The sequence below is a fragment of the Erythrolamprus reginae genome, chromosome 5, assembly GCF_031021105.1.
Source record: "Erythrolamprus reginae isolate rEryReg1 chromosome 5, rEryReg1.hap1, whole genome shotgun sequence".
In the NCBI taxonomy this organism is placed as follows: domain Eukaryota; kingdom Metazoa; phylum Chordata; class Lepidosauria; order Squamata; family Dipsadidae; genus Erythrolamprus; species Erythrolamprus reginae.
Window position 1 is genome coordinate 52,125,253 of NC_091954.1, and position 21,866 is coordinate 52,147,118.

Consider the following 21,866-nt stretch of genomic DNA (forward strand, 5'->3'; position numbering starts at 1 on the left):
ACAATTGACCACACGTGTTTTAAGGAAGGCTATAATAAACTCTAAATGAAACACTGGGAAAATAGATGTAAGACCTGCTTGCATGGAATGAGTTTGGTTGCGCCTTCCCCCGACTCCGCCCAAGCGCTGATTCTGCCGCATTACAGACGAGCCGAAAAGGAGAACAGGCATTATTATAGTTTCCGAATCCAACACGACCAATTCTAACTGAACGGATTCCAGAGACACTTCGAAGTTCCCCTCTCAATTAGCCTACTTCTTCCTGCCTCGCCAACGCTGCCAGCTGCCCCTCCCGTTTATACGAAACACGGATCTCTTTCCCCATCCCCTGGCGCAGGGGTAGGCAAAGTGGGCTCTTCTATGACATATGGACTTCAACTCCCAGAAATCCTGAGCTAGCATGATTGGCACGCGTCTGGCGTGAACCAGGAAGAAATACGCTTGTATTTAACTCCAATGCAGCGTGCTTCGGAGACCTTACCAATTTCCGGGTACGTGGACTTCAACCCCCAGAATTCCCTCTCCCCTCAGCCAGCCGGAAATTCTGGGAGTTGGAATCCACGTAGCCGAAAGGCGTCAAAGTTAAGAAACGCGGCTCCAACATTCCCTTTCCATCGTGACGCCGAGGAAGGTGGGAGAGCGAGCGAGCGCTGGGTTGTGCTGCGCTTGCGCATTGCATGATTTCCTGAGTGGTTGGCGACCGCGGCCATTTTGTGGACCCTTTGGTTCAAGGCCCCCCCTTTCCCCCCTCCCCTCAGCCTTCTATTGACTCCTACCTTGGGGGGCTGTCGAGGCCTAAGGAAAAAAGCGAGAGGCCTGGAGCGGCTCGATTATTTTTGTTGCTTTTCTTTTTAATCGTATCTCGAAGTCTCCCTACGCTCCCCCCTTTCCCCCTTCGGTGCAACATCCTGGCTTTGACTGGGGGCAGCTTTCCTGTAACATGATGGAAGACGACGGACAGCCCAAGACCCTGTGAGTGGGACGGGGAAATGGTTGGGCCGCTGGGTAGGTGGGTCAAGGAGCGATGACTGCAGGGAGGAATTCTCTGAAGGCGCGTTTGGAGGGAGAAGGGTGAAGAAAGCGGGACGCAGGGTGTGGAGGGGACTCGCGGCGCGAGAAGGAAATGTATACACCTCGCCTCAGTTTACAGGAAAGACACAGGTGACAGAGGAGTGGGAGGTCCCCCACAAAATATTAGAAAATGAGAAAATATTATTTTACTGATAGAGTAGTAGATGCTTGGAACAAATGTCCAGAAGACGTGGCTGGTAAGTCCACAGTAACTGAATTTAAACATATCTGGGATAAACATAGATCTATCCTAAGATAAAATACAGGAAATAGTAAAAGGGCAGACTAGATGGACCATGAGGTCTTTTTCTGCCGTCAATCTTCTATGTTTCTAAAATGTCGTCAGGGCGGGTGGTAGATAGATAGCAGGGTATAAACCCAGAATAGACTTGGAGGGTGGGGTGCTCTTGTTAATGGGGGAAGGTTTGTGGAAAGTTTTTTTCAATTTTTATTTTTAAAAATAAATTTTTTAACGAAATGTGCCTGTCAGTAGCTTAGTATATTCAATTTGCACGGGCCATATGATAAATGTTGGTGTGTCTGAAACCTAGAAACTTGGGGGGGGGGGGTTGTTGCCAGGAGGGCTATTGCCTTTTGCCAATTGGCAGGGCTTGTGGCATAGGCTTTGTAGATTTGGCATTTCCTCCAGCAGTAGAAAAAGTTTTGGAAAATAATCGTGACTGGCAGTGAGGGGCCTCCATATGGTAGGAAAGACATTGCCAATTAAAAAAAGCTGGGAGAGACCAGAGGAAAACATTGATGTATGTTTGAGTAGGAATGTAATTTAAAGATTTATAATAAGGCTGCTTATTATAAATACTTTATTCAGTAAAGTAAGTATACTTCACTTTCAGTCAGACAGTGTGAGACTGGGCATTGTCACCTACAACAAAAACACATGGTCCTCATACAACCAGCACCAAGTAGATAAATAACACAAACTAAAAATGTGAAATATGACAACTAAGCCCAGATCATAATTACCCTTAGAGGGGAGCTCCCACGCAAATGACCCTAAATGCCCGAGGAAGAGCCAGGTCTTTAGAGCTTTAAGCCTGTCCTATACAAGTAGTCCTGAACATATGACCACAATGGAGCCTAACATTTCCATTGCTAAGTGAGGCATTTTGTTAAGGGAGTTTTGTCCCACAACCTTTCCTGCCATTCACATACCAGTTTCAGATGTTTTATTTTGTTCTGTTATACAGTGATCCCCCGTTTATTGCGTCCCCAACCATTGCGAACAGGGTACTTCGCTATTTTTCAACCCGGAAGTCAAAAATACCATCTACGCATGCGTGCCGGGCACGCATGCGTAGATGGCAGCGGCTTCCCTGGGTCTTCCCCCTCTTGCTGGCGTCAGCGAGGAGTTTCCCCACCGCCCACGCAAACTCCTCGCTGCCGCCCGCCCTTCGCCCGCCCACGCCGTTCATTCTCGCCGCTTTTGAGCTGAGTCCGGGAGCGAATTCGCTTCCGGACTCAGCTCAAAACCGCCGATAGCAAGCGGCAAGGAACGGCTTGTCTCGGCGCTTTCGAGCTGACAGCTCGAAAGCGCCGAGACAAGCCGTTCCTTGCCGCTTGGTATCGCCGGTTTTGAGCTCAAAACCGCCGGTTTTCAGCTCAAAACCGCCGATGGCAAACGGCAAGGAACGGCTTGTCTCGGCGCTTTCGAGCTGACAGCTCGAAAGCGCCGAGACAAGCCGTTCCTTGCCGCTTGGTATCGCCGGTTTTGAGCTCAAAACCGCCGATAGCAAGCGGCAAGGAACGGCTTGTCTCGGCGCTTTCGAGCTGACAGCTCGAAAGCGCCGAGACAAGCCGTTCCTTGCCGCTTGGTATCGCCGGTTTTGAGCTCAAAACCGCCGGTTTTCAGCTCAAAACCGCCGATAGCAAGCGGCAAGGAACGGCTTGTCTCGGCGCTTTCGAGCTGACAGCTCGAAAGCGCCGAGACAAGCCGTTCCTTGCCGCTTGCTATCGGCGGTTTTGAGCTGAGTCCGGAAGCGAATTCGCTTCCGGACTCAGCTCAAAACCGGCGATACCAAGCGCCCCCCGGACCCCCAACCCGGGTTTGGGGGGCTGCTAGGAAGCCCTCCATGCCGGCGGCAAACAGCCGCCCCGCCCCCAATCTTCGGCTCCTCGCTAGCGCTGTGGGAGTAAAAACACCGTCTGCACATGCGCAGACGGTGTTTTTACTTCCGCATCGCTACTTCGCGAAAACCCGCTCGTTGCGGGGGCTCCTGGAACGGAACCCTCGCAACGAGCGGGGGATCACTGTAATTCAAAATGAAGCTGTTCCATATATAAAAAATATTTTACATATTGTGTTCTGTTTCAGCTTCTGTAAATGTCTAGTGTTTCTTAGATTTGGGATATTTTCAGTTCTAGTGTCAGAGTCAGTATAGAAAGAAGACTACAGTAATGATATTCCTATTGCTGCAAAGGGAAGAATATGGGGTGGGTTTGGGGGCAAAGCAGTAGTCATTTAAGGAGCTAATGTCCCAGGGAGCCATTTTGGATGTAATTACCAATAGAAAAAGAGTAATTGGAATCTTGAAAACAAATTGGACTCCTCAGTTGATACTTAATGTTTCTGCAGATGGTGACTGCTGATAAGTAATTGGTTGTCTGCTGGTATCTGAGATAACCCTCAGGGCTTATTACAGTTTCATTTCAAATTTGATTTGCTAGTAGTCTGATGTTAGTTTTAGTTAGAAATAGAAAGGCATCCCCCAACTCCCCATCCCTTGCTTTTCAAAACAGACCTTTTTTGAATTAAAATAATTTAATATTCCACAGCAGGTTATGTAGTAACACCCCCCCCCCCCCCTTTACTACTGCTTGGACATTGAATTGGTGCAACAACTTGTCTCTTAAAATAATTCTCTGATTCCCTAATAAACTTTCTCAACCTGTAATGTAATTAGAAGATGCCAGACTTCCTCAACCTGTAACTGGAGGATGTTCTTTTATTTCAATTCCCATGCCTTTGGCAGAAAGGTATGGACATCACCTACTGCCCAGAAATGGCCAATGTATATAAGATATTAAGAAGCATGGGTTATATTCAATGCATTCATATACTGTATTGGAAAAGTCAAGTAGTCCATGGCTCAGTTCCTGAGAGGCTACACATGGCGTTTGAATTCCAGTAGGATTCATCCATCAGTCCTCTAATGGCTTCCCACCCATCTTCAGTCTAACTGATTCATCTATTGTACATGCATTTGACCCCTGATGGTGATGTGATTCAGGATATTTTAATTTATGCAATGAATGTTTTCATCTTTAAAATCATTCTAAAAACTTCACTGTCAACAAGAATATGTAGAAAGTGCACATACATAAATAAATTCAATAGGTTAGGATTTTTTACCAACAAATTCTATGCTGATGGCATACTTTCATTGTTGGTGCTTTTATATTTTTTGATTGGATGCATTTGAAAAGCAAAGCCTATCTGCTAAGCAAAGGCTATCTGTTTCCACATAGAGTTTTTGCATCAGTGTTGTGGTATCATTCATACTCATTGTGCTGCATTGCATTATCTTGTGCCTTTTTATGGAGACTTCAGAGCGCATTTCAGTAAGCAAAAATAATTTAGCCAGTTAGCTTGCCAAGCTTAGATTTGTGAACACACAATCCATGCTGTTAATGCAAGGCATAGTACATTTGCAATTTTGTTGCAAAGGTATTTTTGAATTTGATTGATTTTGACCTATTTGCTTTAGTTTTTTTTTACCACTTCAAGCAGAATAGTGCTGAGAAGAGTGTATGACCCATGTTTATTGTATTGAGTGTTGTAAATGTAATTGCACTACAATGTAATATATATATTATTACATTATTTATAGAATGTAAATGCTATATGTTGGATATTTTGTGCTTCCCAAAGTAAAGCCCCAAAGAAAAAATGATAAAACTTTTTTAGAAACAGTCCATGCTCCTGTCAGATTTAACTCTGCTATAAGAATAGAAATTTGGAATGGGAAGTATATTTAAACTATTTTAAAAAATAAATTTTAATGGATTGGTGTTAATTTAGTACTTTTATTCTAAGGTGTCTATCTGTTCAGGATGAGTTAGTTAATTGAAAGATTAATATATGTTGTGCGACAAATCAAAAGCACAGAACTATCCTCCTCATGCTCCTTTCAGTTAAAATACTGATATACAGTGATCCCTCGAGTTTCACGATCTCGATCTTCGCGAAACGCTATATCGCGATTTAAAAAAAATATTAATTAAAAAAACCCCCACTTCCGCGTTTGGCTTCGGAACTCAGCTGGGAAGCCGCGCGGCTGTTTTAAAAGGTCGCAGCCGGCCTGGGGGGCTTCCCAGCACCCCCCCAAACCCCCAACGTGGGTTCGGGGGGGTGCTGGGAAGCCCCCCAGGCCGGCTGCGACCTTTTAAAACAGCCGCGCCGCTTCCCAGCTGAGTCCTGAAGCCAAACGCCAAAGGCGAACTTCCGCGTTTGGCTTCAGGACTCAGCTGGGAAGCGGCGCAGCTGTTTTAAAAGGTCACAGCCGGCCTGCGGGGCTTCCCAGCAACCCCCCGAACCCCCAACCTGGGTCTTCCCGGCCGCCCACGCAAAGGGAAAACCCCGGCTCCTCGCTGATGCCCGCCGCTCGCCTGCCCGCCAGCAAGAGGGGGAAGACCCAGGGAAGGTTCCTTCGGCCGCCCAGCAGCTGATCTGCTCGGTAGCGCAGCAGCAGCGAGGAGCCGAATCGGGGTTTCCCCTTTGCGTGGGCGGCGGGGAACGCAAACTCCACCATCTACGCATGCGCGGCCATAGAAAAAAAAGGGCGCGCATGCGCAGATGGTGTTTTTACTTCCGCAACCCTACATCGCGAAAAATCGATTATCGCGAGGGGTCTTGGAACGGAACCCTCGCGATAATAGAGGGATCACTGTACCTCTGGCAAATGCTACTCCAGATTTCAAGGAAGGCTATGCCATATTTGGGCTAACATGTAGGAGCTCACTAGTTGATAGAAAAAATTAAAGCAAGCAGATAAGCCTGAATAAATATTCATTATAGCTGTTTGATTCTGGCAATGCATATGAACCACACATTTCAAATCCTTATGCTAGTTATATGGCTATATTTCTTGCACACTCCTACACATTGCTAAGGAGCTGTATTATAGGACTTTCGTAGTCCGAATTAGACTATAGACTATAGGTTCAAAATATTTGCAATTCAGCAAATTATTTTTCAGTTTCTTACTCAGTGTGAATTAAGAATCTAATGTAATATTTTCTCTATTATTCTAAATATATGGCTTGACTTCAGGAGTTTATTCAGTTTATTTCTGAATATTTGTCTCCTATTTTCTTTTCCTTCCTAAAACTTACTAGTATTGCATATAGCAACATGGAGTTTCAAGGAATTGGGGAGTATTATTCTGAGTCAAAACAGAATTTCCACACTCTATAAATTATGTTTGGTATTTATCAAACTGCAGTATTTTCTGGATAGGGAATTCATAGTCCAATTAGATTTGAATCAATTTCAGTTAGTTTATAACACTTGTTGTGTTTGAGACTTTGATCTTAATTACCCAGTTGCATCAATGGTCAGCCTACTTTACCCATTGTTAAGGTAATCTTAACAAAAGCAGTTTCTTACAAATTTGATTTGAAAATTGATAGATTATTGTGATTGTGTCTGCAAATCCCTCTAGAAGCCAAGGAATAATCCTTCCTCTAATGCATTTCCTCAGGAGGAGAAAGTTTCTTCTTAAATACTTCTGTGATCCTCATATTTACAGGATGTTCAGACACAAGAAAATGCTATTTCTAAAAGTATCCATATATACACCAGGCTATTACTTTTCAGAGTAATGTTATGCAAGTCCTAGACAATGTGAGCAATTTTTTTTAAATGCAATAAATAAAAGCAAGTCTAACTAATTTAGGTCACATAGCAATTAACATGGAAAATATGTTTCTAGAATGTCTGTGTTTAGGTTAAACTTTATGTAAAGCACAGTAAAACGTAAAATGAATCTAAGTGCTATTGCTGTCTATTAACTAGAAATGGGGGTCATTAAACCATCTATAAAGGCTTATTTTATTATTAACACATTCAGAACTAGACATAACATACATAAAAAATAAATATATGTTTTACAAATTTGACTTTGTTTTCAATGTTTGTTTGTGTGTGTGCATGTATTTTTATGGATGGAGAAAATCTACATGGCTGCTACCATAGGAATCAAAACCAACTTAATGGTAGTCTCTCTCTGTGTGTGTGTGTGTGTGTGTGTGTGTACACATTTCCCATTTCCACTCTGAGCTTCCTCCTGACCTATTGCCATATTATTGCACAAATCATTACTACTGTGCAACATTCCTCTAATTTCTGACATCCCATATGTGGAAACTACAGGCAGTCCTTGACTTACAATAGTTCATTTAGTGACTGTTCAAAGTTACAAAATGATTTATGCCAATTTTCACAGTTAAGACCTTTGCAGCTTCTCCATGATCATGAGATCAAATTTCAAATGCTTGCAACTGTTTTATACATCTGACCATTGCTGTCCCAAAGTCATGTGATCCCTTTTTGCAAACCTCTGGCAAACCTTCCTCAACGAGGAAGTCAGAATCACTTAACAACCATCTTACTAACTTATCAACTGCAGTGGCTCAGTTAACTGTGGCAAAAAGGTAATAAAATGAGGCAAAACTCACTTAACAGACATTTTGGGGTCAACTATAGTTGTAAGTTAATGATTACCTATAATTGTTCTTTGATCTTTTTCCAAACCAAGTACTGTGCATATGTGTGCATCTAAATATGAAACTATTAATAAATTGTAGATATTGATAATAGACATGTTAAAATGTGTATATACAAGTGGTACCTCGAGATACGAGTTTAATTCGTTCCGGACCTGGGCTCTTAAGTCGAGCAGCTCTTATCTCGAACGACTTTTCCCCATAGGAATTAATGTAAATAATTTTAATTGGTTCCAGCCCTCAAAAAACTCACAAAGTTAGTCTAAATTATGCAGAAAGACATGTTTTTAATGAAGAAATGTACATGTACATATAAATGAATAATGAAGTTTCTTTCACTTAACTTGTAAACTTTCTTAAACTTTTAAATTTACATATGTTCAACTTCTCTGCCACCCAATCCTGTAGGACAGAGGTCCCCAACCCTTTTTGCACCAGGGACCGGCTTTAAGCGATCAAGAGAGGAATGGGTGAATGAATGGACGGAGGGTGGGAAGGAAAGAGGGAAGGGACAGGAACAGAGGAAGGAAGCAAGGAAACTTATGAAAGGGGAGAGTAAGAGAGGAATGAGTGAAGGGAGGGAGGGAAGAAGGTGGGAAGGAGAAAGAAAAGAAGAAATAGAGGAAGGGAAGGTAAAAGAGAGAAAGAAAAAGAGCAAGAAAGAAAGAAAGAAAGAAAGAAAGAAAGGGGGAAGGGACAGGAACAGAGGAAGGAAGCAAGGAAACTTATGAAAGGGGAGAGTAAGAGAGGAATGAGTGAAGGGAGGGAGGGAGGGAGGGAAGAAGGTGGGAAGGAGAAAGAAAAGAAGAAATAGAGGAAGGGAAGGTAAAAGAGAGAAAGAAAAAGAGCAAGAAAGAAAGCTGCAAGCACCCCCCCGAGCCCCCCAGGCCGGCTGCAACCTTTTAAAACACGCGCGCCGCTTCGCAGCTGTCTCCTGAAGCCGAACACGGAAGTTAGCGTTTGGCTTCAGGAGACAGCTCCTTGGCGCTTGTATCTCGAATTTGGGCTTGTAAGTAGAACAAAAATATCTCTCCCCTCCCAGCTCTTATCTCGAGTTGCTCTTAAGTAGAGCAGCTCTTATGTCGGGGTTCCACTGTATTTCTTAAAGTATAAACTGGAAAGGTCACATTTTCACTTGAAAGTTGTGTGCCTCCATCATTTTGGATTCCTGGCAGCTACTCCCTGCACTTCTCTTGGGAGTCTTTTCCAAAAGTGACTTGGCAGTTTTTTTTCTCCTAAAACTGAGAGCCCCAAGCTGGCTTTGTGTTAAAGGCCTTCTCAATGGATAACTTCAACCATTATACCAAACTGGCTCTACGCAGACATGCTTACAAATGATAACATCACCTTACTAGTTACTATTAACTGCAGTCAGTATTTGTAACCATTTAAATTTTGTTCCTTCTTTCTTTCCCATTTGCAATTTGATATCATAATAAAATAAAAATTTAGAAAGAAAGAAAGAAAAGCATCAAGCACTTAGATTTCCCCTTCCATTATCCCCATTCTTTTCTTTTTATATTTTAAGAGCTTATTTAAATTTTATATTGTAACTTCTTGCTTGTATCCTAAGATTTTTTATTAATATTGATTGTTTCTTCACTGCTTATTTGACCCCTATGACAATCATTAAGTGTTGTACCACATGATTCTTGACAAATGTATCTTTTTCTTTTATGTACACTGAGAGCATATGCACCAAGACAAATTCCTTGTGTGTCCAATCACACCTGGCCAATAAAGAATTCTATTCTATTCTATTCTATTCTATATTACAGTATTGATTTTAAAGTTGAGATTAATTAAAAAATAAGAGCCATGGTGGCATGGTATTTAGAGTGCAGTTTATTGCAGGCTAATTCTGCCAACTGCCAGCAGTTCAGTTTTTAGCAGCTCAAGGTTGGGTTGGAGTCTGGAGTTTGTTCATGATGCGTTCGAGATTGAGTCAGCCTTCCATTCTTCCAAAGACGGTAAAATGAGGACCCATATTACTTGGGGCAATAAACTGACTCTGTAAACTGCTGTAAAGAGAGGGCTGTAAAGCACTATGAAATGATATACCGGTATACTGTACTGTAAGTCTAAGTGCTACTGCTATTGCTACTACAGTAGTAGGAAATTAATAATGATCAGGGATATTGTGCAACCCCAAACCCTACAAATATAAATTTAAACCTTTTTTGGAGAGAGGAGGGAAATGAATTCAACTTGTTTCAGAGGGAAAAGGAAGTTTAGACCTGGTTTGGAGGAGGAGGGGAATTTTTAAGAGAGAAAAAGAAGTTAATTCAGCTTGTTTGAGTGAAAGGCACTCTTTCATGGTGGCCATGAAAGTCTGCCTGCTTGCTCTGAGCCAAGAAGGCAAATGCCCAAGCTTGCTGCTTCAGCTTAATTGCTGAAGCAGGGTCATTTGGTGCTACTTGTAGTGTAGTGCTCTTATTCAGTTCACACTATGGCAGTGGTAAGCAGTCCTCACTGTTGCAGTTAAGGCAAGGTGATGAACTTTGGCAGGACTTCTCACAAATCATGAGCCCCGGGTTATATGGTGGTTGGTGACTAAATGTATTATTTATTTTTACAATTAAAGCAAAAGATTTAAGTATATTATCCAAATATATCAACAATTTTGATTTTTTTCTCACACAGAAGTTTTCAAAAATAACTGCCTCTAAATTTTTCCATTTTTTTTAATGTTCTGAATGTTATGTATGTTTTCCAAAATGACAAACTATGCATACATTTATTTTACATACAAAGCTTGTTCTTTGTATTTAATTATTTATTTTTTAATTTGAAAGGGTAATGGTTTTTGTTCTTTGAAGATTTCTTCTAAAAAAGTATAAAATACACAATTCTTTTGTTTCTAGATGCCTTCCCTGCTTTTTTTCAACTTCTAAAGATTTATCTAACTAAATGCAATATGCTGTAGATCATTTTGGTAGCATTAATCTTCCTAAAAGTAGGAAATATCATAATTGTTCCTTTACACAAATTATCAAAATATTGAAAGAAATGATCATTTTTAATGGTGCATATGGAAAGTATTTCCAAACAGTGATGAGGGCAGAATTTAATATTTCTCCCCTTTTGTCTTATTAAAATTTGGCAAATGGAAATTTTTTTAGATAAGGGTCTATATGGTATATCGCTTAAGGTGTCAGGCTTGAAAGTAAAAAACCCATGAATTCTTGACCTAAGTTAGGCACATAGGCAGCTGGGTGACATTGAGACAGGTTATGGCAAACCACTTCTGAAATCTTGCCAAGGAAATTGCAAGGACTTGTCCAGGCAAGTTCCAGTAACCAATATTGACCCAAAGGCACACACACAAAAGAAACCTTTATGGAGATTTGGGGATTGTATTCAAGACACATAGGTATACATTGGGCATTCTTGTTTTATATCTTAATTCGTTAACTGCACTGGCAGCATTTCCAGTTTGGTAAATTATAATGAAGAACCTCACAATTATAATTTTTTTAATCAACAGATTGTTTGTAATGTATTTATAAGTATTTATATCTGCAGAATATCTTGGCAAGATGTAAATTAATGACATTAATATTACCTTTTCTTTTCTATATCTAGCTATGTAGGAAATCTTTCCAGAGATGTGACCGAAGTCCTTATACTTCAGTTATTCAGCCAAATTGGACCTTGCAAAAGCTGTAAAATGATAACAGAGGTAATATTTCTCACAATATAATTTATATGAAATATCTTAACATTTCGCATAAAAGTAATTACTAATTCTGATTTTAAAAAAATCAAGTAAGATTGCAGCATGAAATGGCAGTTTAAATGTTTAATTAAGAAGTACTCCTATGCAGGCATTGACTAGGATTATAGACCTAATTGATTTAAGTGACAACTTTTGATTAGAAAAAAAATATTTTAAAATATATGCTTATTGACTCTTCTCAGCTCCTCAGAAAGATTGCTCGGGTCTCTAGTAACATATATGTTTAGTTTAACTACAACTATACTCTTTCGAATAAAGACTAGAAGGAATACTTTTTGTACAAAATAATTTGGGCTGTATTATTTAAAGATTATTTTGATTGCAACATTTTCTTTGTGACAGAAAAAAAGATAAAAAATCTAAGCAATTTCTTTTTAGGGACTACCCTATTTTCCCCAAAATAAAACATCCCTTGATAATAAGTCTAATTAGGCTTTTGGATGCATGGCAATAAGGCAAAATATTGGGGAAACATGATACTATGAATATTAGTCATAGAAAAAGAGTTGGGTTGTAACCATGATTTTTATGTATCTTTGTTTGAATATTTCGTTAATAGTTTCAGATGAACATCAGAATAAAACATGTTTTATTAGGATGTAGCCTTGCTTTTTTGCAGTCCAATGGATGACTAAAATATTTCCTTTTAGAGAGGATGGAAGTTCAGAAACAGAGAACCATTACAGTGGAACCTCGACATACGAGCAGCTCTACTTACGAGCTACTCGAGATAAGAGCTGGGAGGGGAGCGACATTTTTGTTCGCCTCCCGAGCTCACATTCAGGATACGAGCGCCAAGGAGCTGTCTCCTGAAGCCGAACGCTAACTTCCGTGTTCGGCTTCAGGAGACAGCTCCTTGGCGCTCGTATCCCGCGTGTTTTAAAAGGTTGCAGCCGGCCTGGGGGGCTCGCTGGGGTGCTGGCAAGCCCCCCAGGCCGGCTGCAACCTTTTAAAACACGCGCGCCGCTTCACAGCTGTCTCCTGAAGCCGAACGCTAATTTCCGCGTTCGGCTTCAGGAGACAGCTGCGAAGCGGCGCGGGTGTTTTAAAACGTCGCAGCCGGCCTGGGGGGCTCGGGGGGAAGCCCCCGAGCCCCCCAGGCCGGCTGCGACGTTTTAAAACACCCGCGCCCTTCGCAGCTGTCTCCTGAAGCCGAACGCTAACTTCCGCGTTCGGCGGCAGCGGGTTTTTTTGTTGTTGCACGGATTAATTGACTTTACATTGTTTCCTATGGGAAACAATGTTTCGTCATACGAGCGTTCCGACTTACGAGCCTCCTTCCGGAACCAATTAGTCTCGTAAGTCGGGGTTCTACTGTATTATGTATTAGACTATTGAAATTGACTTGACTGTTGGATTCATTTAGTGATTTTCAACAAGTTATATCTTTCATTATTAAAAAAAATAAAACTATCAAATATGTACATAAATAATAGAAATTAGTATTTTCAATATGAAAGGTTTACAATCTACATTTTTTTCTTTTCATTTTCATTAAAGTAATACGTGACTATTTGAAATTGGGTTGTTTTTAAGTGCTAAGAAATTAGGGCTATAGAACCCTGGAAGAATATTCCTCCTTTTAAATTTTAATAGCTCCAGGGAAGGGATCTATTGCAAGTACTAGAACATTTTTTAAATTCTGAAGGTCTATTTCTAAATGGGTTGAAGTTGCAACGGATACAGTCCAATACTGGAATTTGCAATTTTGAAAATAATCATTTTGACCAACCTTCACTAGTTTATAGCCATTGCTGCTTCTCACACCAACTGAAATCACAATGTTCACTTTTAGTAAGTGATATCTTAACTTTTATCACAGTTGTTTCAATATTAATAACAATCTGTTTTCTGTACACAATGTATCAAAGGAAATGTATTCCTGGTTTTAATTCCAAATTTATATTCTGATTTTTTAAATGGTAATTTCAAGGGGCTTCTATATTATCAATTTTTTTAAATGGCACAGTAGATAATTCATTAGAAATTTAAATTGTATGTAACATTTTTCTGGAGTTGGGCATATAGATTGTAACATTGATTTTTGTGTTTTAAAGATTAAAGATTTGTGTTTTAAATACTAAATATTTTAAATATTAAAGATTTATTTCTTTTTTAGCGACCACCCATAGGTAACTGGTAACATTTATTTTGCATTTTATTATTTATATATTAAATGTAATATATCTACATATAGAACCTGATCCATTAAAATATCAAGCTAAAACTCAAATAATTTTAAATGATTTACTGCATTTTGCTGTAATTTTCTAACTCACATTCTTGCTTTTAATGCTTGTGAAATCTGAAACAATCACATACATGCTCCCAAATCTGGGCTTTGAAATTGGTAAGTACTTGGAGCGGAACATGTTTGCAAAGGAAATAGCTCCAGTTATCAATAAGCCCCCTTTTCCTTCAAAACTTACATAATTCTATGTGTAAAATTTAAAGGAAGGAATGAACAATTTTAAAAACACACATATGTATAACCTAACATAATGGATGTAATCTTACCTCAAGTGTCTTCTGGATCCAGTTCGATAGAAGCTGGAAGCATTAATGTTGACAAGTTCAGAGGCTAATTTTGTTGATAATTTCAGTTAGGACCACAAGCTGCAGTTAAAACATCTTGATTCTAAATGTGCAATCCATCTAAACAGTGTGATGAATTTTCAAGAAAGGCTGTTCTGAATTGAACCTGCACTTTCATACATGATGACCTCTGGATGTAGTTTTGTGGATGCTATAATTTGAGATATTCTTTTGACAGAATATTCAACAATTCTTACAGCTACTTTGTAAGCACTTATGGTAATATTTTCTTTTCAAGCTTTAAGTAATATATTTTCCTGGATTTTCTTCTCAGCAACCCGATAGCAGAAGAGTCAACTCTTCTGTTGGATTTTCTGTTTTGCAGCATACAAGCAATGACCCTTATTGCTTTGTGGAATTTTATGAACACAGGGATGCAGCTGCTGCATTAGCTGCTATGAATGGGAGAAAAATTTTGGGAAAGGTACGTTACAAAAGAAAAAAGAATGACATGTAGCAAATTAAGTAAATAGGTTATGATTCATGGCAAGGATTTTTTGTCCCGGTTTTTAATTAGAAAAACCTTGAAACAATGTTTCTATAAAGAGAAACACTCTTTTTGTTGGAATTGATCCTGTACAGACTCTTCATTGACCTAAGAATTAATCCAGTACTGATTTTTTCCCCATTATTTTTAGGAAGTAAAAGTTAACTGGGCAACAACACCAAGTAGCCAAAAAAAAGATACTTCAAGTAAGTAAATGTTCTGAAGCAATATTATGTAATCCATGTATTCAGTTGGATTGTATTCATTGCTTTACTTTGGCAGTATAAGAAAGCTAAAATTTTTGCATATAGCAGAAATGCATTTCTATTTTTTCCCCTCCAGATCATTTTCATGTGTTTGTGGGAGATTTAAGTCCAGAAATAACAACAGAAGATATTAAGTCAGCATTTGCTCCTTTTGGTAAAATATCGTAAGTACTATACTTTTTACCTTAACTCATTAATACAAACAGAATTAAAAAGTAAGATTGTTCTTTTCTTAAGTTACTGTCGTTTATTAGGCATAGAATTATTTACATAATGCAATGAGAATTTTGTAGAATTAGCTTGTCCATTTATTGTTTTATATTATTCCACACAAGTATGAACAAGGTTTCTGCATCAGTTCTGTTAAAAGCTGTGTGGTTTTCACACTTGCACATTCATATGCATTTTAATGGGCTGGTGTGTATTGTAGGCATTTATTCTTCTGGCTTATAGAGCATTGTCTGATAGAAGCTGGAAGTGTCTGATATACAGTAGGTAGTATTGGACTGTGTAAGCTCATAGTCAATTGTAAAACTTCATTTCCTGCATTTTTTAAATGTAGCACCATATTTAGAATTTTTAGATTGGAAAATTAATTTTGATAAACTTTTAACTAAAGTAGTCTTGTTTTATGGATACGCTAATTATGCCAGTCAAAAGTATCAGAATGGGGGCTAAATTCCCAGATATCTATAGCTTTGTAAATGAACATTTTAAACTTTTCAAGTGTTCCTTCAAGTGCTATAGTATATGTGTTTGTTTTATTATTTAATCTAATTTCTTTAAAAAAAGTTCTCATTGGTTTTTGGGGTTGGTTTTTTTTGTCTTTTTAATAACATCAGAACAAAACCTGAACATTTTGTGTTACTTTACAGGAATGTATTTCTGCTATAAAGCCATATTTTCTCTGTTTTCTCATATTTTCAAATGCAACAAAATCTTATTTTGTCTGTTTGATTTACTTTGCTTTTTATCTCAATGTGGTAAGTACTGGTATTGTTTGCAAGTCAATATTAAAAGATTTAATACAGGTTGCTATTTCTCAATTTTGATTTATACCTGAGACCTGCAGTTTTTCTAAAGTCCAAGTCACAATTAAAAGTAATAGCATTCTGATTATTTTGCAGAATTGCTCATAAGAATGGACAGGATCTTGAAGCTAACTGCAAGGAACTGTGCACACTGGAACTCAGTTGTAGATTTTTTTTCTCATTTCTATTTATTCTTATTATACATTATTTATATATACATATCTTAGTATTTACATTTTAACATTCTATATTCAGTGCAGTTCTATATTTCCAATCATTTTAACTTACTCACTAAAAATTATGTGTAAAATTTGTTGTCTTCATATTGGTGAACTTAGCATTGTTGTTAGTTATATTCGCCTTTCTTAAATTTCTGAAAATGTCAATTTTTCAAAATTTACAGCTGCCCAAACTCCAAAATGATGGTAGAGAATTGACCAAGAAAAATAAAGAAATCTGTTAACAGGCCATGTATGCCTTTTAATTCCTATTTTTTTCCTCTTTTTCAATTTTTTAATATTTCATATTTTATATCACTAGGCAGAGGGCATTTATTTAGAAAATGCATGGTAAACATAGTTAGAAATGTTGCAGTAATTTATAGTTCAGTAAACCTTAGAAGACCCTAGTCGATAGATAATTAGAAAAGGAAATTCTGTTCCTTTTAAAATTTCAAATTTGAACGATTTAGTTGTAGATAGTGCAGGATATATTGATAGGTTGCATGTTTATTACATGTTATTTTTTATTTTTGTCCTACTGCTTTTTTCTAACAGGTAAAGGAGTATTAGGCAGAATTAGGAATGGTTATAGTTAGGAGTTACTGAGTTTATTAATAGGGAAAACTATGCTCACAATACAGTGTGTGTGGTTCCTTTTAGTTTTTTATTTTGAATATCTATAATATTTCCTCATATAACTGTGCTTCTCTTCCCAGGGATGCACGGGTAGTTAAAGATATGACAACAGGGAAATCAAAAGGATATGGTTTTGTATCATTTTATAATAAATTGGTGAGTACATTGAACAATAAAATCATTGCTTCATACTTTGTGAGCCTAATTTATGAAAGATGCAATACAAGCAGGCAGACATTTGTTGGATAGTAGTTGGTAGCCCACTTTTATAACCTGTTGGTTATGTGAAAGGCAGAACTTTTTATAAGGTTGTTTAATGGTATATCAATCCTTTAGACACAAGAAAAAAACATTCTCGTTCTTGGTGGATATAGCATCCAGAAATGGGTTAAATCCATTTGCTTTCTGATTGGACTGAGTTTGTCAAGGCTGTTCAGATCCTGCCCTTGTTACTATATACATGACATCTTGAAACAAAGATGCTTAGTGAGGACAGTTATGCCAATCTTCCTTCTGTACCATTTAACTGATTCTTGGTTGTTATTCCACCTTGGTAACCCTGAGTTGATTTAGTTTGACTAGCAGTGCTCTATTTTCTACTTCTGATAGTGTGGATTACTTCCAATTTCTGCAAACTGTATTTTGCTTTGTTTCTTTGGGCTTGAATGGAGATTCTGACTGCCTCAGGCAGCCTGTCATCGCAGCCTCTTGGGGAAACGATTGCAATTTCAAATTAATGCTCACAATTTTGGTTGCCCATTAATGGTCATCAGATGGTCTGTTTCACCTGGTGGCAAGCCTGCAGGACTTCAGCCCATTTGACAGCCATCTAGGCTGTTGGAGGACATTGTTAGAAGACTGGTGGAAATAGGCAGTTACGTCGGCCATTTTAAAGTACCGATGGTCACTTGGCTTGCGAAAATGAGGCTTGAGTTTAAAAAGAGATTTTCCCTCAAGTTTTGGCTTTGGTTAAATGATTGTTAACTGGGACATTATGACTGTCCCATTGCTTGCTGGTGATCCACTAAATACTACCTCCACATATGAACAGTGCAAATTGTCTGGTGATAAGCTACCCTCAAAGGCTGCAGAGAGTGATACTTCGTCCCTTTTTTTCAAGTAAAGCCAAAATGACTGGGTGACAGTTCTCCTAGATAGCCACCCTTGACACCTCATTAGATGCCAATTTCCAAGAACATAAGTGGAGCTGTTATGCTCCATGAATTGACAGTTTTCCAAGCCCCATAAAGGTACGGCAAAGAGGAGACAGGCTATGCCACACTCCACAAGGCCATGGCTTAGAGAATTTGCCACGCCTCATCAGGGCACATCTGACTGGCCAGTTTAAATGAGGCTTCTTGGAATACTAAGACACATCTCAGCAGCATAAACTGTCACATGGTCATACTCCACCAGAGCACGGCTTGGCTTGCCTTGCAGCAAGCACCCATTCCTTGCACAGTCCAACCCCTGACCACTGACTAATCAGGCACTAGACATCTGCTTCGCCTATTGCCACACATTACTATGTCCAGGGTGCCAAACCTCTTCTAAAACTGGCTCTAGTAAGAGTCAAAAGGCCAACCCAAAATCTGTGGTTTCGGAACTTTCTTCACATGAGACATGAGGCGCTTCATACAGCAGAGTCCCAACGCCATAAGGTGCTGGATAAACTGTGTGATAAGGTAGCCCACACAAGCATGCACATGCAGGGCCTTCTAGATCGGCTGCATCAGCTGGCATGGTTCACACATCTGAGGAGGGTGCTTCCCATTTAGACTCAGTCGTGCCTTGCTCCAATGCGGAACTATGGGCGTCCGATTCAGCGTTTCTCCCTTTCTCCAAGTGTTCATGTGCTTCTATGGCCTGCCCGAAACCCACACGGAGGCAACTTTCACTCCTACAGCCATTGGTCTTAGGCCTTCAGAGGAGAGCCTGCTGGTCTTAGGTAAAATGTGGGCCATTGTGCAAAAGGCAATATGCCAAGGCATCACCGAAGGACTTCACCAGTCCAGGCACGAATGCCATTGCTACAAAGGTAGTCACTACGGCTACAAACACTATTTGGAATTGATTCAACCAGTCTACTACACTGATGGCTATGAGCAGGGGTCAGATCATTTTTCATGAGATGATTAGTCTCTATAACATTAGCTATAAATTGTTTGGAGCTTTGAGCCATTCATCTTGCCCTAAGCGATTTCACACATGCTGACCCGGACACACATCTTAATAATGATCGACAATATTGCCACCAAAGCACAGCCAATTGACAGGGCGGCACCAGGTCCAAGTCTCTGATTGAGAGGGCTTGTCAGATTTCTCTATGGAGAGAACACCACCTTCTCTCCCTTCAGGCAGACCATATATCTGGTGTAGTAAATGTGTGGGCGGACTGGCTCAGCCGAGCTTCGGTGGACCATGCTGAATGGCACCTGCACCTGGTCTTGTTCCAGAAGATGTCAGATGTTTTTGGTGTTCTGGAGGTTGACCTTTTTGTGACTGAGTAATACCCAGCTCACCCAATTCATGACCAGGTTCGTGACACGGAGCTGTGGGGACCAGTGCTCTCCAGGTACCATGGCACAGGGGTCTCCTGCACATCTTTGCACTGCTTTCCCTTATACAAAGGGTCATATGAAAGATATTGGAGGAGAAAATGGAAGTCTTTCTCATCGCTCCTTATTGGCCTTGCTGACGTAATGAGCCTTTCAATCTCTCTGCCCTGGAAATTTCCTCAGCACCCAGACTCACTCAGCCAGGGGCCCTTGATACACCTGGACCCTCAGTGGTTCAAATTAACCACCTGGTGCTTGCGTGGGTTGCTCTGAAGAAGGACAATCTCGCCTCCAGGATCATTGCCACAATCCAAGCTTCCTGCAGGCCATCTACCACCCACATTTACAATGCTATGGGCCTATCTTCTGCAGGTGGTGTGAGAAGGCTACTATTGTTCCCTCGGAGGCATCGGTGAATGACATTCTTCAGTTCTTCCAAGATAAATTTAGATAGGGATCTTAGCCCGAACACGCTGAGATGACAAGTGGTGGCGTTGTCGTCTATTTTGTCTAGTGAGCGTGTTGACTCTTTGACCCAACAACGAAAGATTTGCTGTTTCTTTCAGAGTGTATCTAACATAGTGCCGCTGGTCATTCACCGCTATCCTACATGGGACCTGCCAAAAGTATTGATATGAACTACCACAGGAGGCAACGTTATATCATCACACGTAAAGTGGCATTTTTGGTAGCTATTACATCAGCCAGGCAGGTGTCCAAGCTCATAGCCTTGTCAGTCAAGCCCAACCTGTGCATATTCCATATGGACAAGGTAGTTCTTTGGCTAGATCCAGCTTTTATTCCCAAGGTGAATACATGGTTTCATTCTGCGCAGGAGATTGTTCTCCTTAGCTTTTGTCCGCATTCAGTGCATTGTTCAGAGAAGCAGTGGCATAAACTTGATGTACTTGTGTAGCAAGCACTACACATTTACATCAAACGAACTGAAAGCTTTCACAAGTCCAAGTCACTTTTTCTCTTCTTCCAACCTTCTTCGATGGGCCGTAAAGAGACACCTTCAATGGTTGGGCATTGGATACGATTGATTATCTTCTGGGCGTAAGAGCTTCAATTGCAACTGGTGCCACAACATATAATGGCTCATTCTACAAGGAGTGCAGCTCATCGGCAGCCTGGATGGCTTAAGCATCCCTTGAAGAAGTTTGCCGAGCTATGACTTGGTCTACGCCATCCCCCTTTGTGCATCACTATAATGCGGATGTGTATGCATCGACCGAGCCCGCATTTGGGAAGAGAGTGTTGCAGCAGGTCGTTAAGGACTAGTTCATCTGCAACAGTAGGGCATCACTCGCCCATTTGGACAGCCACTTTTGTATGTCCCATTCTTGGATGTTATATCTACCATGTTGGAAACTCAAATTTAGCAGCATCTGGAAGCCACAGAACCTACCATTCAGTGTATTAATTTGCCTTTAATTATTAATTAATTAATTTGCCTTTAATGAATTAATTAAAGTTAATTTATTAATTATTAATAATTAATTAATTAATTTATATTTTCTGACACAAAACACAAATCAAAATTGAATGCATGTTTTAATTCTCTTATTTCAAATTTATGGTTAATTTTTGTCTGTGTGTTTGGTTTTTTTTTAAATTAGGATGCAGAAAATGCAATTTTACATATGGGAGGCCAGTGGTTAGGAGGTCGTCAGATCAGAACAAACTGGGCAACACGAAAGCCACCCGCTCCTAAAACTACACAAGAAAGTAAGTGAATTTGGGCAAGAATGAAATTCTATTTTTAATTATATTAACAGAGTGATTTCTAATAGATTAACTCTATCAATATAAATATCTGACAGCAATATTGAATATGGGCATTTAGTATTTTTTGCATCTCTTCTTGATATTACAGATGTATGTATAGTTCCATAAATAGTTTTGGTAATAATTGTTTTTTTGCAATATTTCATTGTTTGTTTATATACTTTTCCCTTTCGGTATTGTGAGTTTGGACAGGTAACCAGAAATTAAAACTAGGAAACAAAGAATTCAACCATTGTCAATTAATATATCATGTGGTAGAGATCCAAACCGATTTTTTCATTAGCAGTCAATAAGAAACAAAAAATAAGTAATGCATAGGACTCACTCCAGCCTAAACACCTGAGAAGCAACCAGGTGCTTCCCTTAGTTTCTTGCTTTACAAATGGCCATCTAAATATCTGCACATTGGTGGGGAGTGTGTGCAGATGCCCTTGCACAAGTCTTATGCTAGGACAGAAGAGATCCACAAAACGGTAATACAATTAAAAGGACCCCAAGATTGCCCACTCCTTGATTTTGGCATGCATAGAGAAACAAAAAAAAGTAGTTCAAACAATAACCAGGCTGTAATCCCTCTAAATCGGTTATGGTGAACCTATGGCATACGTGCCCAAAGTGGCACATCGAGCCATGTTGCCTGGCATGCGTGGCATCGCCGTTCCTCTTCCAGGTTTCTGTCACTCGTGACAATCAGTTGGCCTTCTTGTGTGTGGCAGTATTGGAAACC

At 39.7% G+C, this 21,866-nt stretch overlaps 1 protein-coding gene across 5 annotated transcripts in view; it reads left to right on the top strand.

The window, feature by feature from the left end:
- The first annotated feature begins 524 nt into the window (after positions 1 to 524).
- Positions 525 to 21,866, top strand: part of TIAL1 (TIA1 cytotoxic granule associated RNA binding protein like 1) — a 30,620-nt gene continuing 9,278 nt past the window's right edge. The window contains exons 1-7 of one of the 5 annotated variants that reach the window (XM_070752615.1): positions 525 to 972; positions 11,401 to 11,497; positions 14,424 to 14,573; positions 14,788 to 14,842; positions 14,979 to 15,066; positions 16,871 to 16,946; positions 20,971 to 21,079. In XM_070752615.1, coding sequence (XP_070608716.1) covers positions 941 to 972; positions 11,401 to 11,497; positions 14,424 to 14,573; positions 14,788 to 14,842; positions 14,979 to 15,066; positions 16,871 to 16,946; positions 20,971 to 21,079 — 607 coding nt within the window. In that variant the 5' untranslated portion in view covers positions 525 to 940. Of the gene's footprint in view, positions 973 to 11,225; positions 11,255 to 11,400; positions 11,498 to 14,423; positions 14,574 to 14,787; positions 14,843 to 14,978; positions 15,067 to 16,249; positions 16,405 to 16,870; positions 16,947 to 20,970; positions 21,080 to 21,866 lie in introns of those variants that run through there. The other 4 variants (XM_070752617.1, XM_070752616.1, XM_070752619.1 and 1 more) reach the window with 4 other exon arrangements.